The sequence below is a fragment of the Dysidea avara genome, chromosome 1 (genome assembly GCF_963678975.1).
Source record: "Dysidea avara chromosome 1, odDysAvar1.4, whole genome shotgun sequence".
NCBI lineage: Eukaryota > Metazoa > Porifera > Demospongiae > Dictyoceratida > Dysideidae > Dysidea > Dysidea avara.
Window position 1 is genome coordinate 61,971,469 of NC_089272.1, and position 17,064 is coordinate 61,988,532.

At 37.6% G+C, this 17,064-nt stretch overlaps 1 protein-coding gene and 1 long non-coding RNA gene across 2 annotated transcripts; one reads left to right on the plus strand and one right to left on the minus strand.

The window, feature by feature from the left end:
• Positions 1 to 156: 156 nt before the first annotated feature.
• Positions 157 to 1,974, minus strand: LOC136239626 (tubulin alpha-1A chain-like). The gene is made up of 4 exons (XM_066030399.1): positions 1,813 to 1,974; positions 1,541 to 1,763; positions 1,285 to 1,433; positions 157 to 1,232 (listed from the first exon to the last, which is right to left on the minus strand). The coding sequence occupies exons 1-4, from the start codon at positions 1,813 to 1,815 to the stop codon at positions 252 to 254; spliced, it is 1,356 nt and encodes a 451-aa protein (XP_065886471.1). The 5' UTR covers positions 1,816 to 1,974; the 3' UTR covers positions 157 to 251.
• Positions 1,975 to 2,031: 57 nt separating this feature from the next.
• LOC136239674 (uncharacterized) lies at positions 2,032 to 4,792 on the plus strand. Its single transcript, XR_010693567.1, has 2 exons — positions 2,032 to 2,812; positions 3,576 to 4,792. It is a non-coding gene; the product is annotated as an uncharacterized lncRNA (long non-coding RNA).
• The last annotated feature ends 12,272 nt before the right edge of the window (positions 4,793 to 17,064 follow it).

The following is a 17,064-nucleotide window of genomic DNA, read 5'->3' on the forward strand; positions in this document are numbered from 1 at the left end:
TTTAGCATAATTCTAGTCACTAATGTGATAGTAAGAAACGGTGTACAATCTGTAAACCACGCAATTTGATATCAAACCTCAGGTAGCACACCATTATCCTTTTGTAGCAACAGAAACAGTGCAAAGAATGATACACAAACTTGCAGTGATACGAGATCAATTATGGTATTTGATTCCTGATTAAACAAAACAAGGAACATGTTTATAAATGCTATCCTACTAGGTAACTGTGTTCAGTTTAGAACTGTGAGTTAGTACTCTTCACCCTCATCTTCACCTTCTCCTTCAGCCGAGTCAACACCAACTTCTTCATAGTCTTTCTCAAGAGCAGCAAGATCCTCACGAGCCTCAGAGAATTCACCTTCCTCCATACCTTCACCAACATACCAGTGAACAAATGCACGCTTGGCATACATCAAATCAAACTTGTGATCAAGACGAGCCCAAGCTTCAGCAATGGCAGTGGTGTTGGACAACATACACACAGCACGTTGTACTTTAGCAAGATCACCACCAGGGACCACAGTGGGTGGCTGGTAATTGATGCCAACCTTGAAGCCAGTGGGACACCAATCCACAAACTGGATGGTACGTTTGGTCTTGATTGTAGCGATGGCAGCATTCACATCTTTAGGTACCACATCACCTCGGTAGAGCATACAGCAGGCCATGTACTTTCCATGACGAGGATCACACTTCACCATCTGGTTGGCTGGCTCAAAGCAGGCATTAGTGATTTCAGCCACACTCAGCTGCTCATGGTAAGCCTTCTCTGCAGAAATCACTGGAGCATAAGTGACCAGGGGAAAATGGATACGAGGATAAGGTACCAGGTTGGTCTGGAACTCAGTGAGGTCAACATTCAGGGCACCATCAAACCTCAGTGAAGCAGTGATTGAGGACACAATTTGACCAATCAGGCGATTCAAATTGGTGTATGTAGGACGCTCAATATCCAGGTTACGACGACAGATGTCGTAAATGGCTTCATTGTCTACCATGAAGGCACAATCAGAGTGCTCCAAAGTGGTATGGGTGGTCAGGATTGAGTTGTATGGCTCAACAACAGCAGTGGAGATCTGGGGAGCTGGGTACACTGCGAACTCCAATTTGGACTTCTTGCCATAGTCAACAGAGAGACGTTCCATCAACAGGGAAGCAAAACCAGATCCAGTACCTCCACCAAAGGAGTGGAAAATGAGGAAACCTTGTAGTCCAGTACATTGGTCAGCCTGAAACACAATCAAATAATACCTCAGCTACAAAATCATTGCAATTGCTCACCAGTTTACGGATTCTGTCCAGCACAAGATCAACAAGCTCCTTACCAACAGTGTAGTGACCACGAGCATAATTGTTAGCAGCATCTTCTTTACCAGTGACGAGTTGTTCAGGGTGGAACAACTGACGGTAGGTGCCAGTCCTCACCTCGTCTGTGGAAAGGATCATATATGAAATTAATTTACAAGCAATAGGGGGTTGAATACAGGGAATACTAAGAAGTTAGGCAAACAGGCACTGGTCCTTTTGATACTCTTACCTACTACAGTGGGCTCTAGATCAACGAATACGGCTCGTGGTACGTGTTTCCCAGCTCCAGTTTCGCTGAAGAAAGTGTTGAAAGAATCGTCGCCACCTCCAATGGTCTTGTCTGATGGCATCTGCCCGTCGGGTTGAATGCCATGCTCCAAGCAGTAAAGTTCCCAGCAAGCATTTCCAATCTGAACGCCAGCTTGTCCAACGTGGATAGAGATACACTCACGCTGTGAAAAACTCAGCAGTATTTACATCGAACACTGCTTCTAGCCTTACCATGTTTATTAGGAGTTAAGTGATATTGATATTACTAAAGTGATAAATTGCCAATGACAATGAAGCACGAAGAGACAGAATAACGAACGTCTGTATCGCGTATCAATTGAAATGTCACCTTCCCACGAGGCTTTTATAGCGCCTAGTTTATATAGTGGTTGTCATGGCATCATTGTATACTCAATTTTGATTGGCTAGAATTGCAATCAAATTTTTGAATAGACGTCTAGGAGAATTTGTGATTTGCGCATACTCGAAGTATACGGAACACAACCAAAACGTGAAGTGACTGGACAGAAAACATGAAAAAGCAGCTCTACAATGAGGTACTCTTATGTATTAACGAAAGTTTAGAATTGGTTGCTAATGTGTTTTTAAAGCTTTCTAAGTGAGAAAATTCCCCAGAAAATTTGCTAAGAGGGTGGTTTTGCTCATGCCCATGTCTGATACGGACATTGGCATAATCATAGATTATCGTGAGAGGTCCCCTATATAATCTATGCTTCCAGCAGGACTACAGTATTTGATTCACCCATTGAACAGATGTCACGGATGTAGCTTTCGCAACCAATTACTGGACTTAATCAGGGCCGGTGGAAGCTCTTAGTGGCTGGTCAGGCAACAAGCCAGGTTTTGATTCAGGGATTGTGATGAGTGGGGAATCGCTAAGTTCACCTATTCCATGTTGAGTCACGTGATCTTCTGTTCCTATGTTCTATTAATAGAACTATAAACACTGACTGCTCGAATTTAATAGACATATTATCAATCGTAGTATTTTGTGGAAGCCTGAAGAGTTGGACGGACGAAAGCAATTACCCTTCCGTATCTCATCAGTCCCCATCAGGCAGTGCATCTGAAACTTGTGACTCGCCAGTACAGAGAAATTACTACACATTGTGACACCAATGAGTCACAGTATTATCTGTGCCAGCTAGACTCAGGTGATGGCAAGGATCAGTAGAACTAATAGAGAGCCTGAACTTGGATTGAATATAATGTAAGATGCACCTATATCGATGTTGTGCTTAGGTGTGAACTTGTCAGCCTGCAACAGTGCATACAGTGGGACTCTTGACATTTTTTTTTGTCTATTATCCCCACCAGATGTAGAACTGTAGCCTGCAAAGTGTGGCCCACACATCTAGCACACAATTAACATCAGCAAGTGCATATTCTGTGCAATTGAGTTTTGTCAAGCCACTGCAAGCATTATGTCTCCCTAAGCCAGTAAGACTTTGTACATGCACCTGAATCCATGTATCTGATATAATCATCTCTGCTGTGCTTTGTAATGATTTGGACACTTTTATAATTGCACCTGTGCATTATAATCATACATGATTTCTGCACAGTACACAATAATATAATAATAACCTCAGTTTGTGACAAAAAGGTAGACCAAGATAACTCTTTCAGATATTTACTCCATTACATTTGCAAGAGATCAAGGAGACTTAAATGCCCACTGTACATGTGCTGGACAGCATTAGCGAACTTCCAGTTTGGACTTCTTTGAGGCAGTGCAAGGATTCCATAACAATGTTCTGGGGTAGATTATTCCACTGAAGGGAAAAAGGAAAATTTAAAACTATGCACTCTAGTATTTTAGTGGCTTTACTAGCAACTTGTTTTGTGTGTTTGTTCCAGTTAAGGTATTGATCAATGACTATACACCTAGATATTTAACATGAGTGACCTCTCTGATTGTAGAGTTGTCAATGTGGAAATGGTATGATATTTATCTTGTTTGTTATTTGTAGGAAATTCACATTTAATTGGATTAAAGGTCATAAGCCACTTGTGTACCCACTGTGTTAAGGAGTCAAGATCACATTGTAATTGATGGCAGCCCTCCATGGAGTAAATATTTGAGTAAAGTATAACATCATCAACATAAAGTCAAACTTTACTTGAGACATGTAAAGGAAGGTCATTGATGTAAATCAAATTAGTAATGGAGCCAGGACAGTTCCTTGTGGTACACCAGATAGCACGTTACATGAGTCACCTTGTTTATTATCTAATACTACTTGTTGTGATCAATCAGAAAGGAAGTTCTTAATCCAAGTCAAAAGGGGTCCTTTAATACCATTAAAATTGTAACTTGTGGAAGAGACGGGAGTGGGGGATCTTGTCAAAGGCTTTACAGAAGTCAAGCAGCAACACATCACACTGTCCTCGTTGGTTTAAGCATTGTGCAAAGTTGTATCTCACAATTCCTATGCTGCTGGAAGCCATGTTGTTCATCTCTTAAAGCTTGATGATGATTCAAATGTTCAAACATACTAGAGTAGATAACATGTTCCATGATTTTTGAGCACATACATGTTAGTGATACAGGACGCTAGTTGGTAGGGTCCTTCTTACTGCCTTTTTTATATACTGGAACTATCAGAACAGATTTCCATATGTCAGGTATATGGCTCCTTGGTTCAGTGATGTTTGGAAATTTATAGAAAAGGTTATAGAAAGGGCAGGGGAAATTTCATTTGCTATCTCTTGAGAAAGTAAGATGGAAGATTGTCTGGGCCCTTTGTGGGGCTTTAAGTTGTGGAGCAATTAAGATATCCCATCAGAGTGTATGTGAATTGGTGGAATTTCAGGAAGAGGGTTACCTTCTAATACTGGTACATTAGTAGTGTCTTCTTGAGTAAAAACTGAAGAGAAATATTCAGCTAGAACATAGACAGAGTGCAGTCCTCCAATAAAATACAGTGTTCACAAGTATCTGTAAGAATCGATAGTGGAACAAGGGATACAGAATGTGTGTGAATACAGGATTTGCATTAACTGAAAGTATCAAAAATTTGTTCCGATTATAGATACTACACATTACAGATGTTGGCCAAAATTCTATCTAGGCTTGAATCTGTTGTACATGCACATTTTCTTGATTTAACTTTTCAGTATTTGACTGTATTATTTATTTTGTTCTTGTTTTGTTTTATTTGTGTCCATAGAATCTTTGACATGTTTATTCAACCAGTTTTGTAGATAATTGGATTGTTTACAAAGCTGTTTTGACATTAATGGATGTGTTAATTAGACATTGATGACATTTATGCCACTGTGTTCTTTGTAGTATTAACAATAATGTGTATATACATGCATTGGTTATATAAATGCTCTTACATGAAATAACCTCCATGATAGTACAGTGCTATCATTAATGTGCAGCAGACTTGGCTATTAACTTATTATTATGCATGTACGTGTACAGTGAAACCTGTTGGTCATGACACTTGAAGATGAGGATACCTGTATAATCTGGACACTTAAAGGTATCACTTAAACATCTTGATAATCAGGACACTATACAGTCAGTTGGTTCCAACATCATGTCCTTAATGCAAAGGTTTCACTGTCATTCAGTCGCTCACATCAAACAGTAAGTGGCAATTTATAAAACAAAACAGCCCAACTTAGTCTTGACATACAAGAATGATGCATAAGTAGGGACCCGCCGATTATGCTGGCATAATTATGAGCATAACAGGTGTCTGAAAGCATTGAGCATAATGCTAGCATAATAGGTAGAATATTTGTGTAATAGTATGAATTCTTACTTATCAAAATAGCTATCACAGAAAGATCGATATATCTAATAGAACAGTCAGTAACTCTAATAGAACAATCACATAACTGACTGTTCTATTAGAGTATATCGATCTTTTCTGTGATATGCATTTTGACAAGTAGGTTTGTGCTTCAGCCACTTATTATTTATCCATAAACTGGAAATTATTAGCAGAGCATGAGAACTGAGGCATAAATAATTGGGCATAATTTGAGCGCATAATAGGTAAGTATTGAGCATAAATTTAAGCATAATAGGTAAATTTTTGAACAGTGCAGCATAGCATAATAGGTTAATTATGAGCATAATCGGCGGGTCCCTATGCATAAGTAAATTGAGTACACTATAGCTACTTGTTCATACAACCTAGCTGGTTGCAATTGGGCTTTTAGTGATCCAAAATGGTCATGCAAGGTTTAGGATTAATACTCCACCGCATAGTATATAGCCTGTAGAGGTGGGATAATACAGGATTGGAAAGTAACAACAGTATGCATAATACATTGGCTTAAAATGTCATGATACAATAATTGCGATAATTATTAGAAACCAGTACATGTCAGATTTTCTTAAGACGGATCATAATACTAACATTTTTGTAAATTGGCATCTACATACTTTCTATCAAAATGTAGTATTCATGTCACTACACCAGATAATTATGTTGTGAAATGTCAAAATAGTAAAATTTGTATTCACTCTATATGGTGATTTATTGATATCATTGTCCCGTCTCTAATAACCTATTAAGCTGTAAAGAACATCATAGTAGTATGCAATACTTATAATATATAACCAAGGGAAGATCACGAACTGGAGCGCATTCAGTGAGCATACTAGCTGTAGCGAGTAACATCTTCACACCACCATTCTTCTTCTACACCCTTTTCTATATCACCAGCAGAAGTGTCAAATAAACTTTACACAGTGTGTTTGTATTGCAATAATATCATGAAATCTTTATACCACAAGAATGCACTAGTATGTAACACTGATATATTACAGCAATATAAAAGAGCAGAAGTAACAAACACATGAAGGCACAACATGCCACACATGTACCAAAAATGACAAAATTCAACTTGTGAGTTCAATCACAGAATGAGTGCCTGCTAAAATAGGATGATCTGTGCAAACCTTTCCAGTAGTGAAAGACACAAATGCATCATAATGATGATTTTCAAAGTACATAAGTTCAAAGTGGTCTGGCATCATCAAAGCAATGCTTGCATCAACATCAGGTAATACAGGAAATCTCAAATTGCACGTTCTTGAGCTATAGATGGGTCTTACCACTCTCCATTTAAAGCCCTCTGAGTCTTCAGTACAATAAAATACTGGCGTTTGAAATATAGTGGCAGTAGCAAGTACTTCAACATGGGTAGCCCAAGTTTTTGGTTCCCATACATGTTTAATTTGCTCTTCTATTGTGGCTTCGTTTACACCAGGTAAGTTGAAAAAATCTCTTTGTTTAGATTTTCCATACGATACACAACACTCCGTACTGTGGGGTGCTCCTCTTGTGTTCCAAATAACTGATAAGAAATTCCTCTATAAAAACAGTTCCCATCGCCAACCATCGTTACTATTGCTCAACCACTTTTGTCATAAATGATAGTATGTTGCCCTAAATATAGAATAAATAATAACAGGTAAAACCATTTGTCATTATCGTGCCGTCTTTTTGTTTTTATTCCAAGTAGATATCATGGCACATTTTCGTTTGACACGGCATTGCTTCAGAGTGCCTGATCCACCATACTTAGGCTTATCCTTACAGTATTTACTGACACCACATTCTTTTACTGTACATCCTGAACACTTATAGTACCTTCAGCGTGCATTTCTACCTTCTGTTGCTGGCTTTGCTCCTTGTATTTTAATACCACTAGCCTACATGAAAACAAACATCAATATTCACTTCAGAAAATTGCACATCAATATAGCTTACACTTTTAGCCAACCTATCTGCCTTAATTCCAACCCTTGTTGAAGATCTTTTCTTTCTTTGCTTCATTTTCTTCATGGTAGAACACTGCAAGGTCAATTTAGCTCGTCTTATTTTTCTACATGTATACTGCAATAAACTCTTTGAGTTTGGGCGCAACAATAATCCTTCAGACTTTGGGAGCTGTGCATGATACTTCCAATATAAATCATTCAAGTCAATCCTCAGCTGCTGTGCTAATAGAACATCAGCATCTGTCAAATTATATGTTAAATTTTCAATCGTTTTCAGAGTGATGCGAGCTTTGATAGATTCTTCGGTGATGTTAAGTTTCTACATAAATACCAACAAGTGTAACAAATGCACAAGTGTATAGCTAACCACTTTAGTCATAACAAATGCAGACAGGTACATATTAGCTAACTCAGAGTTTATTTTACTATAAATATTTTTTGTTTGTTTTAAAAATGGTCCTATAGCCAGGCCTAATATATTTTGTGGAATGGACTTGCAGACTGGACTCACAGACTGAGCTGGAAGCAGCTTAATAATAATCCAGGCATTATCTATCTCTTGTAAGGTTGGAGTCACTATTAACTACAGCTTACTGGAAGAACAAGATCCTCCATTAGAAGAGATAGGTAATCCCTGGATTATTGTCAAGAAGCTGTTTCTAGCTCAGTCTGTGAGTCCAGTCCACAAAATACATTAGGCCCTATTAGCCATGAAATATACCCTAATATTTAATCTCAGATAGCCAAGTTAAATTTTATTTTTTTGGGAGACATCCACCCTGATTTTTCAGATTGTTATAGTGCCTTGTAATATCATACGGCCAATGTAATGTCTCAAACATAATTTTTCAGCACATTAAGTATAATAAAACAAACATAATTTTTCAGCACATTAAGTATAATAAATTATACTTAATGTGCTGAAAAATTATGTTTGAGACATTACATTGGCCGTATGATATTACAAGGCACTATAACAATCTGAAAAATCAGGGTGGATGTCTCCCAAGAAAATAAAATTTAACTTGGCTATCTGAGATTAAATATTAGGGTATATTTCATAGCGGCTAATAGGGCCTAATGTATTTTGTGGACTGGACTCACAGACTGAGCTGGAAACAGCTTCTTGACAATAATCCAAGGATTACCTATAAGCAGAATGAGCATATTTATATGATACTCCTAGGACTCATCCATTTATGTGAACAACATATAGTAAGAACGTTCACTGCTGCTGACCACAAGTAACCATCATCAAGTATGTCTATAAATTAAATCCAGTGGTTCTGCTCTTATTGATTGGTTTGACTGGTCAGCCAGTGCAGTACAGGCTATTGCAGGGGCAGTTCTAAACAATTTGTTGACTGGTTTTCAATTCAAAGGCAGAAAAGCCTATCAGAGGTTGGGGTCCATTCTGAGACATTTTAATTAAGCAATTTTAGCTAAATATGAATAAAAACACTGTTTTACAGTTAAATCAAGTATACAGAAAGGCTTGATGCATTATCAAACAGTTGCAGAAGTCAGTAGCTTAATGGATAATTATTTTAGAGGTGCTTAACACATTTAAGACTTGGAAGAACTGGAGAGAAGCAGTTTATGTAGTTTGTAGTAATACACCTTGTTTTTAAATTAGACTTAAATTTGCTCACCTTTTTCGATTTAAAAAGCTGACTGGTTTGGAAACCCTTAGAACTGGGCTATTGGTTTGGTTGAGTGGTTGTATATACTGGCCAGAATGAGTGATTAGCTACTCACTTGAAGTAGGCTATTAGCCTGAAAATAGGCCTTGCAGTTCTATAACTACATGTATCTGATATGGAACTGTGGGTCTATCAAAGTGTTGCTCAATAGAACAGTTGTGTTCTGTATCAATTTTATAGAAACAATTTTGTTTTGATCCTCCCACACATATATATATATATGCTGTACCTGTCGCTTAGGAATAGATGGTAAACAAGCATCATTGAAGTCGTCAACCTCAGTTTCATTGGATGATTGGTGATCAACATCAGCAGGCGTACTCTCTTGAGTGTGACTGGTGTATTGCTGAACAGCACTACTGTCTGCTGAAAGGTAACAACTGTCTTGGTAACTCTGTGGAAGCATTCGCCAATTCCATTCTGGAAAATGCTCAAATATTGAAAAAAAATGTTTACAAGGAATACGATGCCTTGCCCAATCTTTACATTTACACTCTGGTTTCTGAAAGTTCAAGGTATACACTTTGTCAGTATTTGTTTTACGAACTTCAAAGTTTCCGTCACCTAATGAAGTGATATCTTCAGCTGAAAACTTATGGCTCTTCAATTTTCTCTGTAGACAGTGAAGAATAACTGACTTTGGGCGGCCTTTAAGGTAGGAAGGTATTGTGTCACTGTACGACCTGTAATCTTCTGACAGTTTGTAGTTCTCAAAGACATACTTCTGGTTCATGTCAGGCAAAAAGCGGTCTATTAGCAATGTAGCATTACCACACATGTACAGTGACAGAGACTTTCGCTTGGGAAGGTAAGAATATTTTAGTGTTTTGTTAAGTGCCTCTGTGCCATTGTTTGTATCTACAGCAGCATAATATGAAGTATCTCGAAAAGCATGAGCCCATTTCTGCAGAATAAAAATAGTTTATATCAAACTAAACAGTCTAATGGATACTAAAGAATAAAATTAAGGGATTAAACATGTGCATGGAAAATAAAGCACGACAGGAATGTCAAGAGCCCATTACATCACAAGTAAAGCCACACTTTATAACTTTTACTGGGGCTGTATAGTAGTTATTGCCAACTACCATACAGTCCAAGTAAGGTAGCATATATTTTTATGACAAACAGCAATAATGAACAGATAGGCACAGCATTTCACACTTATTACTGAAGCCACCATTAAAGTTTTCACCTGAGATAGAAATATCCAAATAGATAATTATATTGATATTGTACTTTCTAGTATATTTCAAGCACCTAGGTAACTGATTCAAGTTTCACCCAGCCATCAGAGTATCAATGTCCATAAAATCCCTAGAATGTTGGAACAAACAGTTGGCTAGTTTCCATCGTTAGAACATCTCAAACGTGATCAACTGTGCTGTCTGGGGTTGGGGAGGGATTGTTTGTATACTTGTAGAAATAATGAGCATTCTTTTAACAACTATTTTATTTTCCATTTAGAAGCCTTGCTACCTAATGGAAACACAGAACACTTTGACCACTACACACAAGTATTGAAAGTACAATATGAACAATTATAATCATGTATATGTATGTATGTATAGTTTACCTCAGGAATATTAAGCCAATTGGATTCTAGCCAAGATCGAACTTTGTAATGCTTCTTGTATAAACTTGATGACTTCAAATTGTCTACTGCTTTGGCATATCCATCTGTTTGATCATCTTCATTGTTTGATGAGGGAGCCCAAGCGCATTTCCTTAGTAGGACAAGTAGCTCCTCTGCTTCCTCCTTGCTTAGACCATTGTGACTAGTGTTAACCCATCTTGTCCATGCCTGCACTCTGTGAAAGTCACATAGAAATACAGATGTTGCAGGAAAGGTTTGCTCTATGGCCTTAAACTCTGCTTCAGAGTAATCACATAGGAAAAATGGAGGTTTCCAATCTGGATTCCAACCTTTGAGAATTTCTAGTGCTTCATGTATAGCTTCAGCTGTTTCATGTTGGGTCACAAACTCTGCTACCACACAGTAGTTCACATTTGTCCTAACACAAACAAAGAATAGGGGAAAATCGTAACGCATTGTTTTGTAGGTTGCATCAATCAGGGTGACACAATTTCCATATGTACACATCATGTTTTGCTGCCACTTTTCCTGGTGTATCCACAGTAAACTTTGAGAAGCTGGTTTTACACCACCTTTCACAGCTTCCTTGTCATCTAAATATGGTCGAAAAAAGTGAAACGTATCTTTATTGTTGGCCTTCCACTGTTTGATTTTTTCATTCAAGTTATCTTGATCAAATTTTGAAAGCTCTAATCCTTGTTTAGCCAAATAAATATATGGTTGCGAATATCATCTATGGTTGGAAAATATGAACGATTCAACTGATCGGGACAATTCTCCTTCATTTCTGACTTTATGTATTCTCTTAAAGCCCTTTTCACTTCTTGTGCATTCGTGGCACCCTCGTGAACAAGTTGTATAATTTTCTGAGCAACCATTGGGTGAACTCGCTGTGCCATGAGATTTCATTTCAAAATTATGCTTGGTATGAGCAGCTTTCGATGGCAGGGACACATGGTATAAAATTACTATTTTTATAGGCTGTTGGCTTGCTAGTGCACTTCTAAGACTTTCCAATTTGCTTAGCTTAAACTTTCGCAAAGCGTAATCTGACATTTTTTGTGCTTCATCTTGTGAATATCCATAGTCTGGAAAGACTTCGAATTCCCGAATAGTTATTGTAGCAGGACAGTCCTTTTTTCTTGTTGTTTGTATTACAGGACGATCTGTAGTCCGGTCCTTAGGCTTGAAATAGTGGGGCCCATATTGACAGTCCAATTTTTTAATCCTAGAAGGTCTAACAGGCTGGTTATCAAATGTAACTCCATCTTTATTCCAATAAAATTTGCAGTCCTGCATGTACATAAATGGCATTTCAATAACCATGCTTTTACACATAATTTTAGTACAAAACACACATGATTATGAAATAATCAGACACAATAAACATTTGTGCAGAAAGCGCACAAGTAAACATTTGATTTGTTAATGATAAATTGAATTTACAAACTATTGTAAGGAAAATGGTGTCTGGAGCATAAGCTCTGCCCATTTGTCACATACATACTTTATATTGTCGAGCATATCATTGCCATAAAAAGCCGTGTGATTATACAGAGTGCATTACAAAAGCATAGCTTGTATGGCACATAAATTTAACTTAAGATGAAACCTATTGCCCTGTGGTGCTAAACAAAACAAAGCAACTGTACAACTTGCATTTGTAGACACATATCTAAAAGACTGGCTATAAGATATAGTCAACTAAAAGCCTGTATGTAGACTATGTACTCTTACAGCTAATCTAGCCATTGGACTTCAGGATTTCATATCTGCAATTACTGTAAGCTTCTCAATATGAAAACCATATTTGCTACCTAGCTAATTACGTAGACTTAATTATTGCATAGCTATACTTTAAAGTGCTACATATAATAATATTAGTGCTATTATTTGGTGAAGTATATACACTCTAGAATTGGTCTGATGCAAGTATTTCAGTGGATAGGACACTTTGGTTGCTAGATGCTTTAAGGTAAGAACTGATGAAAACTCCCAAGTATCTGACTACTGATTAAATATAGTTAGGTTGGTTTGTAAACACTAAATCAAGAATAAAAGTACATAACTGGGCCTACTAAAACTACTACAACTCGACTACATAATATTAACAACAAAAGCAAAAGGCTGGTTATAATCATGTTCTGTACAAAGATCAAAGCTCATTCCAACAACTCAAGTCATTGTTGAAGCTTCAAAGCCCAGCATCTCAAAGAACACTAGTCTCAACATGCCCATCCCAACTCCAAGATTTAAACCTTGGAATTTTACTTCTGGTGCAATTCTTGGAATTGGGATAGGTGGTACCAGTATTCAGACTAATTGAACACCTACTTTAACTGAGCTCTCAACAAATTACACAGAAACTATATAAAAATGTGATTAGATGTTGGCTGAAAACAAAAACACAAAGTTTCAAAGGGTGGTAGGATTAGCAAAAATTGTCTTCAAAATAGATGTGGACTACTATTAAAGAACAGGAGAAACAAAGTTATAGGACTGTGCTGGCTCCTTAGTGGCTGATATATGTAGCTATAGTAAAATCAAAACATTTAGCCATCTATAATGGAAACTATAACAAGTCAGTCCAGTTTACTGATTCTAGTTAAGCCTGATCCTTATCACCATTTGGATTTGTCACACAACCCAGAAAGATAGTACCAGTCCCAATTAGTATGGGTAAACAAGGAAAGGTGATGAGCTGTGCTGTACACTCTTCTGTCCACTATTCATTAATTCTTGCTAATGTGCCGGGGCTACTCTAGTGATGTAATTGATAAACTAACTTACAGCGTTTACAGAGCCTGTGTTTGCTGAAGATCTTCTGGTCCCCCAAGTAGTTACTGTATCCCTTTTATATTTTTCTAAAAGATTATCTAAATCACTAACTGTACCATCGTAGTATAGCCCTTTCGACTTCTCTAAGCCATCCATCCAAGACTTTTTCTCAGTCATCATCATAAGGCCCCTATTTGGTGATTATATTAGTTTCTCATCCAGCCTTTCTAATTATTATGATGCGGGCGGGAGGGTATTACCATTATGCCATTATTTTCACACTGATGTACAGACCTTGTCCAAATTGTCTTTCTTTCTTACTAAAAACATTTCCTTCAGCTGATTCTACTTTTCGTGATCGCCAACCGTTTTTCGACAGTCAACTGAAAGTGAAGTCGATAGAACACGATTGCAACTGGCACTGCAGCAATTTGCTAAGGAAAACAACAGTTCTCCTGGCGATATATAGCGAATTGTAGCGTTCATCAACAAAAAATTATAAGAGTTTGGCATCACGTGTTCTTCTGAGCATGCACAGAGTAAATAATGGCTTACCATGCGGTAGCTTGAGAAGGATGCGGGCGGTGGATGAGAAACTAATAATCACCGAATAGGGGCCTAAAATTTCGAATTTTTAGTGTTTGTAAACCACATTCTGAAGCAATTTTAGCACTTTACAAGAGTTGATTTTAAGATATTGCTTCATACATACACTGACTTTTGTAACTTCCCTAGCTGTCACACTACCTTTCTATATGTTGTAAAGTCTAATTTCGTTTATAGAATTGATCAAGTTTTTACAGGCTTTGCCTTCTTACCTGTACCCCCAATAATAATAATAATAACATACCTTTCAGCAGAGCTGGAAGAACGACCACCTCACTGGTCATCACGTGCTTCGATCATTAGATGCACGAATATAATAGAGGATAAGCAAGTGGTAACGTGAAGTCGGTTGCACATCCTTTTACTGCATTAAAGGTTAGAATGGTTGGTGTCTGTCTAGAAACATATAAATTAGTGTATGTCATGACGACGTAACTACTATATGGAGCTACCTTATTAGTGTGTAGCTATATTAGCTTAGCTAGGCATGCGCTCACATGACTGGCTTGGGCTGTGAAAATCTGCTACGGCAGTGGCCGTAGTGGCCGTAGTGCTTACACCGGCCCTGTTAATGGAAATGGTTCCAACTCGTTCCAACTAAACCTAGCCATAGATAATATATATTATCTATTACCTAGCTAAGTCGTAACAACCGCAAACCATGGATTAACAGAAAGTTGATGCAACTAAGGAGGCAGAAACAAAGGAGCTACAATAGAGCTAGATCAACAAACCAACGCTCTGCCGTGACTGGGCCCATTTTAAGGAATTGAAGAGAAGAATGCAGAGAGAATGTCACCGGCAATTCGTACAATAAGTACATGTCAACTATCATCAATGAATCCCACGAAAGAGGGAAAAAGAAGAAATTGTTTAGCTATGTAAAGTCACTTATACTGATTACTGTGGAGTGTCAGCATTGCAGAAGGATGGTGTACAGTACAATGAGAACCAGGATAAAGCCAATATATTAAATGAATATTTTCCCACCATTTTTACTAGCAATGAACATCCGAACCCCAGCTTAGGACCCAGCCTTTATTCAACCATGCCTGATCTTGAAATCAGCGAAGCTGGAGTTTCCCATTTACTCAGTGATTTGGATCCATCTAAGTCCAATGGTCCAGATAAACTTCCTACAAGACTATTAAACTTACTATCAAACGAAATCTCTCCTAGCTTAACTTTACTTTTTACTGTCTCCTTGCACCAAGGAACTGTGCTGCAAGACTGGAAGAAAGCACTGGTAACCCCATTGTTTAAAAAAGGTGAAAGATCAAACCCAGCAAATTATCGTCCTATATCCCTTACTTAATTATGTTTGTAGCAAGATACTAAAATATATCATTCATACAAATATTATGAAATACCTATTAAACCATCATATATTGTCAGATGTTCAATTTGGGTTTCGTGAGAATCACTCAGCAGAACTGCAATTGATTAATGCTACTCATGATTACTTGAACAATAGAAGCCAAACTGGTGTTATTTTGCTAGACTGTAGCAAAGCTTTTGACAAGGTGCCCCATCATCTCCTTCTATTGAAACTAGAACATTATGGAATACAAGGAAGAGTACTAAGTTGGATCACTGATTTCCTGTCTGACCACTCTCAACGTGTTGTTTGTGGAAGTTACTCCTCTGAGCCTGTTAGTGTTGTTAGCGGTGTTTCGCAAGGTAGTGTGATAGGGCCCTTACTCTTTTTAATATACATTAATGATAATAACACAACACTTGTCATCTTCATGTCGCCTCTTTGCAGACGATTGTGTCCTTTACAGACGGATAGATTCACCTGATGACATAAATTTGCTACAACAAGACTTAATACAACTTGAAATGTGGGAAGAAAAATGGCAAATGAAATTTAACATTAGTAAATGTACAGCGTTAACCATTACTCTAAAACAGCACCCATTGATATTTGAGTACTTTTTACATGGACACAAACTTGCTGCAGTCACTGAAAGCTAAATATTTGGGAGTTGTACTCGATTCTAAGCTTTCTTTTAAACACCACATTGATGCCACTTGTCAAAAGACAAACCGCACACTCTCCTTTATTCGTTGAAATCTGAAATCCTGCCATAAACAAGTGAGACTAGATGCTTACAACATATTTATCAAACCAATCTTTAATTATGCTGCCACAGTTTGGACATCACACTCACAATGTCATATTAACAAACATGAAGCTATTCAAAACCGAGCGGCACGCTTTATTGTCTCAGATTACAGAAGAACAAGTAGTGTATCAGCTATTAAACATTCCTTAAATATGAAATCAGTACAATGTCAACATGAAGAATTACGATTACTATATCTTACATGGACTTGCTGAACTAGAAATGCCAAATTATATTACACCTGCAATCACTACTACACGTGGAAATAGTATCAAATTTGTCCAGCCATCAGCACAAGTTGATCCTTATAAATTCAGTTTCTTCCCCCAATCAATTAACTTGTGGAACAAGTTACAAATTGACAATATACTATTACCTTCAATGACTTGTTCAAATACCCTAATAGAACATACATCTTACACAAAATACTCTAATAGAACAGTCATTTCTACTGTTAGGATAACCGAGTGTTCAGATGATAGAGGTTCAGATAATTGAGGAAGCACTGTACTCCGTAGTCTATATACTAATTGGCGGCTTATGTTAGGGGTATCGATTTGTAAAAGTCATTTTTCAGATTGCAGACCCTTTACTTTGACAGAGCGGCGACGATATGATACAGCCATACAAGTTTACAGAGTTTTACATAATATCTCACCATCATACCTACGTGACACTTTTACGCTGTTGACATCTCTTCTCGTGCTGCTTGTAACGCTCATCGTTTATTTGTGCCAAGTTACAGTAGAACTACATTAGCTAAGATCAGGTATGTAATAGCTGTATGTTTGTCAGGGCACTGCTGAAAAGCAGTGTTTTTATACTGAGCAGTCTTTCCTTTTTAAAAAAAAGGGTAATGGGACGAGAGCAACAGTTTGACAACGTACTCCATACAGG